The sequence below is a fragment of the Octopus bimaculoides genome, chromosome 11 (assembly GCF_001194135.2).
Source record: "Octopus bimaculoides isolate UCB-OBI-ISO-001 chromosome 11, ASM119413v2, whole genome shotgun sequence".
Classification (NCBI taxonomy): domain Eukaryota; kingdom Metazoa; phylum Mollusca; class Cephalopoda; order Octopoda; family Octopodidae; genus Octopus; species Octopus bimaculoides.
In genome coordinates, this window is record NC_068991.1 from 54716645 (window position 1) to 54727921 (window position 11277).

Here is an 11277-nt window from a genome sequence, read left to right on the forward strand (position 1 = left end):
AGGACTGAACCAGTGCATGTGTTTATTACCGGCATAATGCCTCTCCCAAGGTTTAATTGTATATATATATATATATATATATATATATATATTTATTGTGTAAGATATAAGTTAGAGGTAATGTAACCATCTAAGGGATAGAAATATCCATAGGCACTCCTGGTATTACTTCAGTATGTATGGTCCTTGTTATAAGGTATATGGTAGTAGGTAATTGAAACGGTAAAGCCGTGGTTTAATATATATGTAAGTATGTGTTTGTGTGTGGGTCTGTATTTGTCCCCACTGCCATTGCTTGACAACCAATGCGAGTGAGTTTATGTCCTTGTAACTTAGCAATTCAGTAAAAGTGACTGACAGAATAAGTACTAGGCTCACAAAGAATAAGTCCTGGGGTCAATGTCTTCAACTAAAACCTTTTAAGGTGGTGCTCCAGCATGGCTGCAGTCAAATGACTGAAACAAGTAAAAGAATAAAAGATAAAAGAAAGGATAGTATTGAATATTAAAGAATGTATTGACATTACCAAGTAGATATTTTAATTGTCCATTTTCTTTCATTATAGGAAGAAAAATTCTTGATAGCTGAATCAGTGCCAGAAATTCCAGCTCCAGCTGGAACATCTACAAACGAAGCGTACGTTTTTTTTTTCTACTTTAAAATATATGAATAATTTAAATCTCTATTCCTTTTCAATAAACTTACACATTTATTGATAGACTCAAAGGAATGTTTGATAAGACACATTCTGGTTGATGAGACACATGTCAAAGATACACTGGTATCTCAAAATCCTTTGCACCAATAAGCAAAGTATTTTATGAATGCAGTCATAGTAAAAGGAAGAAGTTGTTCTCCTGTGACATGCACAACGGCAACCAGCATATTTTCATTTGAATCTTTTAGATCATAATCAAGTATAAATCTGCAACTCATCATTTCAGAGCTCCCTGTAAACAGTGCAAATAATGAAATTTTTATATAAACAGTGATTTTCATAAACAGTATTAATCTAAAACTTTGCTATTTTTGTTTTTATAGGACTAATGGTACTCCAACGACTGAGAGTGGCAAGGGAGAAGAACTGGAAGGTGAAGAAGGTGTTGTTACAGGAGAGGAAGAAGTACCTTATGAAACCAAAGCATTTGATTATGGAAAATATATCCTGGTAATTATCAATAATATTTTTGCAATATTGAAGGTTGCAATCTGGCAGAATTGTTAGAACTTCATCATCATCCATATCATCATTTAACATCTGGTTCTCCATGCTGGCATGAGTTGGACAGTTTGACAGGAGCTGGCAAGCCAAAGAGCTTCAACGGATTCCAATTGTCTGTTTTGGCATGGTTTATATAGCTGGATGCCCTTCCTAATACAAACCACTTTACAGAGTGTACTGGATACTTTTTATGTGGCACCAACACAGGAGCTTTATATGTGGTGCCAGCATGGGAGCATTTTATGTGGTACCAGCATACCAGCATGGCTAATTTTATGTGGTGCCAGCACAGGTACTTTTTCACTGCTCTTTATGTTCTGAGCTCAAATCCCACTGAAATCAATTTTGCCTTTCATCTTTTCAAGGTTGATAAAATACGTTCTACCAGAGCACTGAGGTTGATGCAATCAACTTGTTTCCTCCCCTCAAAATTGCTAGCTGGGCCTTGTACCAAAATTAGAAAGAATATAGCCTTCAAATTTTGGCACAAGACCAGCAATTTCAGGGGAGGGAGCAAGTTGATTGAATTTATCCCAGAGTTCACCTGATACTTATTTTATCGACCCCAAAATGATGGAAGGCAAATAATATGCTCAGTGCAATCTTCAGACAGACTCAGTCTGCTGCTGTTTTTTGACAAGGTTAGTTCAGTAAATTATTGGTATGGTCCATTCACTGAAACTTCCACACTGTTTCTATCAACTTCATTTCACTGACAAGGTGCGGGTCGCTCTAAGACATCGACAGAATCTACTTGTCCTAGATGCCATGCATTGAAATTTAAAACAAGACCTCATGGGTATGAAGTGAATCCTTTAAACACTTGGCCATTTCCTGTGATCATCAAGGAAACATTAAAACATGCAACATATTTTAACTGAAATTTCCTTAGACTCTACTAAGAAGAAGAAGAAGAAGAAGGAAGAGGAGAAGAAGAAGAAGGAAGAGGAGAAGAAGAAGAAGGAAGAGGAGAAGAAGAAGAAGGAAGAGGAGGAGAAGGAGATTTCATCCTTATAGTTAGCTTGTGAGATTATTGGTGTGAACATGTGTGTTGAAACAGATTTTGTTGTATCTTGGGAAATTTGTTATGCTAATGGTAAACACACACACACACACTGGTTCTGTTTCCCTTTTTTTATTATTATTTATTTGTCAATTGGTTCATTATTCGACCAATTAACTAATTGATAGTTTAATTAATCATTCAGTCAGTCAATCACTCATTTTGGTTTGTCAGAGTCTTTTCATTGCAATTCACAACCTCATCAACAATGTTCTCTCTACGTCTTCCTAAAATACAACAAAACAGAAGAATATTTTCATTTTCTTTAATTCGTGATACAAATTTGATACAGTTTCGAAATTAGCAGACATAACAGAAATTAAACATTTCTGCCATTAATAAACTGTTTCTCTTATCTTTGCAGAGTTATTTTGCAAGAAACTTTTATAATTTCAAATACGTGGCCTTGGCTCTTGCTTTCTTCATCAACTTTATATTACTCTTTTACAAGGTATGCACATTACTGTTTTTAATCATCATTAACATTGCCTATAATTAACAATTTTTTTAATCATTTATCTCACTTTTAAACATTGTTGTTGTCAATAATTATTCATCAAATTATGGCAGCAAGCTGGCAGAATCGTTAGCAAACTGGAATAAATGTTTAGCGGTATTTTGCCCATCTTTCCGATTTGAATTCAAATGAGAGATTCCAAGAAAAATGTCTCTTCTACAATATAATTCTTTCATTTTCATCTTGTGTTCATTTTAGAATTATCTGAAACAATAACTTTTAAAATAACTTAATCATGTTTTAATTGAATTTAAAATAGTAAAATTAAATTAAATTCTTTTTTTTAATATCAATATATACATACATACATATATATATATCTAAATATATATATATATTATCCAAAGTGTACAGTATTATGTATCCATTACAATTACGGTCAGTCTTACCAATCAACTTTGTGCTAGGGATTCAACAGTGTTGGGTAAAAATCCAATTATGTAGCCCTGCACTCATCAGAGGTAGCCGTTATGGAATACATATATATGAGGCAGTAATGTATATTTGTGAAATGGTTTCCAATAAATACATTGTAATCTTTATACCACTAAATGTAAATGTATTGTTTCAGGTGAACAAGGTAACTCAGGCTATGGTTGGAGGAGAGGAGGAAAGCACTGGAAGTAATGGAACATCTGACGAGGATGATGCTGAAGAGGTTGTGATGATGGAAGAAGATGTGGACTATTTGTTACCAGTTTTAGAAGTGTTAGCAGTATTACATTCAATAGCCTCCTTCTCAATGTTGGTGGCTTATTATTGCCTCAAAGTGCCTTTAGTAATCTTTAAACGAGAAAAAGAAATTGCTCGTAAACTAGAATTTGAGGGCTTGTATATCGCTGAACAACCTGATGAAGATGATATTAAAGCTCAATGGGATAAGCTTGTCTTAAGTACGGGCTCCTTCCCTCAGAGCTATTGGGATAAATTCGTCAAAAAGAAGGTAAGTTTAAGGCTATGATGAAAAATACAGAATGTCATTAACAAATAATAAACAGCCATAGAAAAATTTTTTATGCTTTTTTACTGGTTAACTGAACTTGAATATCGATTAGAATGTATTTTCAGCTCAGAAAAATTTCGAAATTTTCTTGGTAATTCAGTAATATTTAAGAAATAGAAACAAATATTTTAATTTTATTTGGCAGACATGGTAGTGTTTTGGGGGATTCTTTTTTCCATTTTTTCATAATGTAAAACTAATTTTAAAAGTTATTTAAGATCATCAAAACAATCATCAAGCTCATCTGAAGCAATCTTGTTTGGTCTTACCATGGTTTCTACCAACTTGAGATCCATCATTTTAAAAATATCAGAATCACAAAATACAAAACACATACAGAATGCCTTAATGCTTACACAGTATGCTCAAAATAGAGACAATCCCACTAACCCATCACTAAAATACCAACTGAAAAATAAAGCTCAGCCCTTTCAAACATGCTAAGCATATTCTTTAAATGTCAGGTTAAAATTTTCTTCCAGAAAGAAATAAAAAGACCCACACAACATCAATCATTATCACCATCATCATCGTCATCACTATTTGGTACCTATTTTTCTATCTTCCATGGGCCAGACGGAATTTGTTGAGGCAGATATTCTATAGCTAGATACCTTTCCTGTTGCCAACTCTCACCTGTTGCCAAGTAAGGTAATACTTCCTCAAGGAAATATAATGAAAGGCTTCTTTCAGTTTCCATCTACCAAATCCATTCAGAAGGCTTGGGTTGGCCAAGGGCTACAGTAAAAACACTTGTCTAAGGTACTGTGTAGTTGGATTGAGCCCATGATCACACAATCAGGAAGCAGGGCTCTAAATCACACAGCCATGTCTGTACCTAAACCATGATCCTAAAACATTCAAGTTACAATGGAAAGAAAGAAAACTTCACAATATGTTCATCTTTACCTTCCAACGAGTTACAGTTCTCACAAACCATCCACAATTATTGATAGAAGTTCTCAAATCTCCAAAACTATGCAAATATACATCATTTACATATGACATTATTATGCTTGAGATGTTTGTACTTGGTGAGATAATGTCTCAACACAGATTTAACAACTTAAAAGCTCACCGTACTCCATTTTAGCTACAAAAAAATGCGACTGTCTTTGAAATATTATTTGACCTCTTAAAACAATAACAACCTACTTTTCAGGCTAACTTCCTCTCAGAAATTTTCAAATTTATAACTTTCTCAATTGGTGCCACAAGGGTCAGTTTTACCAATTATACTCTTCAACCAATATAATGATTTCAAATTTTGGCACACAGTCAGCAATTTTGGAGAAGAGTTAAGTCAATTACATTGACCCCAGTACTCAACTGGTACTTATTTTATTGACCCCGAAAGGATTAAAGGCAAAGTTGACCTTGGCGAAATATGAACTCAGAACATAAAGACAGACAAAATGCCACTAAGCGTTTTACCTGACATGTTTACAATCCTGTCAGTACTTCAACTAATATAATGCAAGACATTTCTCATTTTTTAATGACTATGTAGTATCATAGCAATAATGTCCCACCATAGTTCTTCAAAAATAAACCACAAGCCAGCTTGAGCCATACAGCTACTATTTTAAATCCAAGCCCTACAAAAATGGACATCTAGTAACAGCAAACATCACTCTATTTGCCAGCTGCTCTGGAGAGTATTATCTTATACAACACACAAGCAGCCAACAATACTACCATTTTTCACAAAGAGAATGCTAATACTCTTGGTACTGCCTTATTGTTTAACTCGCAATCAGCCCTGATCAAACAGACCTGTAATTAAAGGCATTCTAGTCATAAACACCTCTTCTGTTTTTTAGGGAGAGTGTATCATAGACATTATACAATATGCCTTATTTTTTAGATAACAGATTGTGTGTTTTGAGAAGGATTCATTTATTATATCTAGCAAAACAAATTATCAATTAGAGGTTTCTTCAGTGGCTCATGTATGTCTCTAATAGTAAATAAAAGAGATGAAAGAATAAAGAATTAAATATAAAATCTTTTTATAAATATTTCATTTTAATAGCTGAATTATATTGTTGATACTTTTTCATCAATGCACACACACACACACACACACACACACACAATTGGTCAGTTTTTCATAAGTCAAAAAAAAGCACACTCCAAAAAACATTTTTCTTTTGAGCAATCATATTTGATGTAATTGTTGATTATGGCCAGTCAGAAAGTTACCATTGCTAAGAGCAATAATAAACAGGAATCGAATTGTAAAATTTCTCACCAACAATAACCAAAAATTATATAAAATGTATTATTCAAAATTTTTACAAAAAATACTTGATACTGTCACAGATGAAAATTATTAATAATAAAAAATAATCTGAAAAAAATACAAGCCTTTTGGAAGGCATTTTCCATATTGTGTGTAAGCACTTCCATTGTTAAGTTTTTGAAATGCACATGTATTTACCTTGATGAATGTGTTACTGTTGTAGGTCAGACTACGATATGCTGAACAGTATGATTATGAAAGCATCAGTAATCTGCTAGGTATGAAGAAAGGAGATTCAATAACCATAGAAGATACAGTACAGCATACTGGAATGTTGCCAGCTTTGTAAGTACTCACTTTTCTTGATCTTTATATCTCTTAAGTCATTGTCACAAAATTATGTTGGTAGTAGCAAGTAGAATGCTTTCAATAGCTCATCTGCTGCTTTGTATAAAATATTCAAATAATTTTACTTTTGCGGTAAAAGGTAAAGGCCTATGGCCTAGTAGTTAGGATTTTGTCCTCACAATTTCAAGATTGTGATTTTGATTCCTAGTCAAGGTGGTGCATTGCGTTCTTGAGCAAAGCATTTCATCATGCATTGCTTCAGTCTGCTGAGCTGTAAATGAGTAAATCTGCTAGAGGCTAGCATCTTATTCAGAGGGAATGATGTGATCTTGGTCGCTTAAACACCATGGAAACCAGATAACTGGCCCTATGAGTCCAGGGTCTTGAGACAGTCATTTCCAAATATTGATAATGATGAAGATGACATAGTAAAAGTAACAATTAAACTAATTAAATTGGAAACTTTACACAACTTTATTGACCCATCAGTTTTACCTGATTGTTTGTTTGTTATTTTATCTTTTCTCAGTCTCTCAAATATGGATTGGCAATATCAACTTTGGAAATGGGGTGTCATTTTTACTGATAATGTAAGTTGAAAGAAGCTTTTTTCTGTTTTGTAGGGAATTTATTTCCTTTCTAGTAAATAAGTAAATTTGAAAGTCAGCAAAATGCTTCTGTGGTCTGAGTTTGTTTTTTATATATATATGCTATTTTTGTAACATCAAACTGGAAACATGTCTATAGGACATACAAATGTATGTGTTAAACATTTGTATAACACATACTCCAATTGTTATCACATTCCTTATTTTCTTTTTCTTTTACTTCTTAATGAGAAACAGCTTTCTCTCAATTGTTTTATTTTAATTTTCTATGTCATGTAAGTTTTATAGGATTGAAACTTGAAAACTTCGTCTTCTCTGAAACAACTGAGTAAAATGTTGATGTAACTTTTGAAATGGCTGCTAAAACAGAAATTATAGACAAAAAGAAGGTTCTATATTGATATCAGTCTAAGGATAAAGTGAGCTTTTTTACTGTGGTGAGGAGTAAAATGATGAAAATCAATGTTAGAGAGAAAAAAATATTTTAATTACATTGGAAATTTAAATCATTGGTAGAGGGAGGGGTAAGAAGGAAAGAAGAAGAGGTCAAACATTATAGATATAACAAAAATTGAAATGATAAGTGAGAAAAGGTATATATGTTTTGTGAGCAATCTTCTAGGTTTAGTTTTAAATATTGTTAAAAAAGGTAGTCCAAATCCATTCCTAATAGAGAAGTTGTAGAATAAATTTAAAGTAAATTTGAGTGATTGTGATTGGTTGGAGTTTTTCATCTTTAAAGGGAAATGTAAGTTTGAAAGTATGTGAATTTTTCCACACAAGATTAAAAGTTTTTTTTTTCCTTTTTCTCATTTCGGAGTGTGACATGGCTAGGTTTAAGATTTTCCTATATGATTAATTCTTCATGAACAACTTAAATTATATTTCTGCTGTATTAAAGCATGCCATGAGATGTAAAAGGATGTTAAGTTTGTCACCTTTTCTTTCATGGATATCTGTGCTGTAGGAAATGACCAGTAGCTGAAACAATGGAAGAAAGGAATAACTATATAAAATGAAATTTTAAAACCTATATATTCTGTACATTCCCTCCAGAATGTATCTTAATATTTTTTTAAACTAGAAATGTTGTAAATCAGAAATGTTGTAAATCTGAAATGGACTATTTACTCTAGCAACATTTAAAACTAAACCAAGATTATCATTCTTGGAATTGTTATGTCTTTTGTCATTATTTTTCATTCCAACTTCTGCAGACATTCTCTGACTGACCTCTTTTTCTTTCCTCTCCAGGTAATTTAAGCCATCTCTTTTTTTCTTTTTTTTCATTTATTTTAAGAAATTACATGGAAAATGTAATTCTGTTCAAACAGTATAAAAGCTTATTAACTTACAAGTCATTCCATTTTTGCCTTCCTCTAGTCATTCCTGTACATTCTGTGGTATTTCACCTTCTCTGTGCTGGGCAATTTTAACCACTTCTTCTTTGCTGCTCATCTTATTGATGTTGCTATTGGATTCAAAACTTTGAGAACTATTTTGCAATCCGTTACACACAATGGAAAACAGGTAAATGGAACTTTTTATTAAATGGAAATTCTTATGGCAAATTATTGTTGACCTAAATTCTATATACTAAATGAAAAATCTAGTTAATGTCATTTCTGCCCACCCCATTACTCAGATTTTAGTGAAGCCCCGTCAGTTGATGACCTCAAATCTGTATAAATTTCTATTGCAAAATATAATTTGTAGCTACGCATACACACACACAACACACAGATGATGTGTTAAAACAGCTGTAATCTATTGACTGAATATAGCAAATATTTCTTGCAATGTCAAAGCTGACTGGCAAATATTTCTTGCAGTGTCAAAGCTGACTGGCAGATTTTAATTCAATCATTAATCAATGATATTAATTACTATTCAGCATGTTATCAGTATATTACAGATCTGATAGTGATGTCTCAATAAATTCTATTAAGATAATAGTAATAATAATAGTTATAAATTTTGGTGCATAACCAGTAATTTTAGGGAGTGGAAGTTAGTTGCACAATAATGTATTTTATGATTTAAGTTTGCATGTTTTCAAAACAACTCAGTATTGAAATGAAAGAAAGGAAGAGGCATGGCTGTGTGGTAAGAAACGTGCTTCCCAACCACATGTTTCCTGGTGTTGTGTGTGTGTGTGTGTGTGTGTGTGTGTGTGTGTATCTTTGTGTCTGTTTGTCCCCCACCACCACTTGACAATTAGTGTTAGTGTGTTTACATCTCTGTAACTTAGCAGTTCAGAAAAAGTGACTGATAGAATAGGTACCAGACTTCAAAAGCAAAATTCATTCAGCTAAAAATTCTTCAAAGCAGTGCTCCAGCTCGACCACAGTCTAACAACTGAAACAAGTAAAGGAAAAAAACTAAAAGAAAGAGTTCATATTGTATATTTGGAAGGATTAATAAAGTTTGTTGATTAGCTATCACTAATCATGCTCATGCGTGGAGGCGCAATAGCCCAGTGGGTAGGGCAGCGAACACGCGATCGGAGGATCGCGATTTCAATTCCCAGACCAGGCATTGTGTGTGTTTATTGAGCGAAAACACCTTAAGCTCCACGAGGCTCCGGCAGTGGGGTGGTGGCGACCCCTGTTGTACTCTTTCGCCCCAACTTTCTCTCACTCTTTCTTCCTGTTTCTTGGGTAACGCTGCGATGGACTGGCGTCCCGTCCAGCTGGGGGGAACACATACGCCATAGAAACCGGGAAACCGGGCCCATGAGCCTGGCTAGGCTTTAAAAGGGCGCATAAATAATAATAAATAAATAATCATGCTCATGCAATATCTTACAAGAAACAAAAATCAATTTTAAAAATGTTTTTCCAGTGCAGCATCGCAAGCAAGCTCATGAGTTGTTGAGAAAAGAAAGATATTTCACATATGAGATAAAATCAATATAAAAAAAATTTTAAGAAAAACAGTGAAGATGATTTAGACAACAAAGCAGTGGGCTAAATTGAGAAAGTACTTGGAAAAAAAATCTTGAGTATTTTCAAAGCTTAAATTGGACAGTTGATAAACAATAACATAGCTGGGGATTGCAAGGGGCTGGTCAGCACAGGGCAACACCTTTATGAGGGTAGCACTTTGGGGTCTGTTGTGTAAGCCAGTAATGAGTTATATTGAAATATAGGGGTACAGGCAACAAACCCTCATGAGCACATATTCTAGCTATGTTGAAGTTGATACGACTTCTAATGATGATGTTTGAATAATTTCTAAGTTTCCATTGGTATAAAATTATGAAACATGAATTAAAATATGACTGAAAATTATTATTAAAATGCAAAAAAAATATATTGTTATATTTGGGGATGGTCATACTTTTTGCCAATTAAACACACGCACAATATACATGTTCTTCACTTCAGCTTTATTATTATTCTTATTTTAGTGTCCTTTGTCTGAAATCTTTTGTCAGACACCCTGTAACTTCCTCAGTGACACTCCATCCCTCGTTGTCTCCTCTTGTTCTGCTTAGTCCATTCTCTCTTTCACAAAATATTTGTAATAAAATTTCATTTTGCTTGGGAAGATGAAAATTTCTGATGATGTTTATTTGTCTCCTCTTACAGTTGGTGCTTACTGTGATGTTGACAAGTATTGTTGTATATATCTACACAGTCATAGCCTTTAACTTCTTCAGGAAGTTCTATGTCAAAGAAGAGGATGGTCAAGTTGATTACAAATGCCATGACATGGCTACAGTATGTATTTTCTTTTGTTTTGGGTCTTTTATTTGTTCATACTACACCTCTCTTATTCAAGTAGCTGCAAGCCAATTTCCCCACACTATGCCAGAAGTTTGTCCCTCATTAGCATTGTTGGGTTCACAATATGAGGCAGGATCAGAAATTTGAATTTAAAATCAAGGAATATGAGAGAATATGAAGAGTTCACATATATTCCCTCAACTGCCACACAATAGCAGTTGAGGGAACCTGTGGAAGAGGTAGGCCCAGGAAGACCTGGGATGAGGTGGTGAGGCACGACCTTTGAACATTGGGCCTCACCGAGGCGATGACTTCTGACCGAGACCTTTGGAAATATGCTGTGCGTGAGAAGACCCGGCAAGCCAAGTGAGACCTAAATCCAAGGCCTCTGCCAGGGGTGTAGCCAGCCCACTTATGTGTACCTTCCTTCATTGGACACTAAACTCCACTTGCAAAGACCTGTTGAGGCAAGTGAAATCGAAATCGAACTAAATTCGACGACTGGTACCCATGCCAACGTCATCTCCTTCATTGGACACT

General features: G+C 34.1%; 1 protein-coding gene across 16 annotated transcripts in view; it reads left to right on the forward strand.

Annotated features, from left to right (window-relative positions):
• LOC106881762 (ryanodine receptor 2) overlaps positions 1-11277 on the forward strand; it is a 381060-nt gene that overhangs the window by 359968 nt on the left and 9815 nt on the right. For all 16 annotated transcript variants that reach the window (XM_014932251.2, XM_014932252.2, XM_014932258.2 and 13 more), the window contains 8 exons: positions 566-636; positions 1042-1168; positions 2650-2736; positions 3374-3745; positions 6274-6395; positions 6928-6988; positions 8390-8536; positions 10600-10731. In XM_014932251.2, the coding sequence (XP_014787737.1) occupies positions 566-636; positions 1042-1168; positions 2650-2736; positions 3374-3745; positions 6274-6395; positions 6928-6988; positions 8390-8536; positions 10600-10731 (1119 nt within the window). The remainder of the gene's footprint in view (positions 1-565; positions 637-1041; positions 1169-2649; positions 2737-3373; positions 3746-6273; positions 6396-6927; positions 6989-8389; positions 8537-10599; positions 10732-11277) is intronic.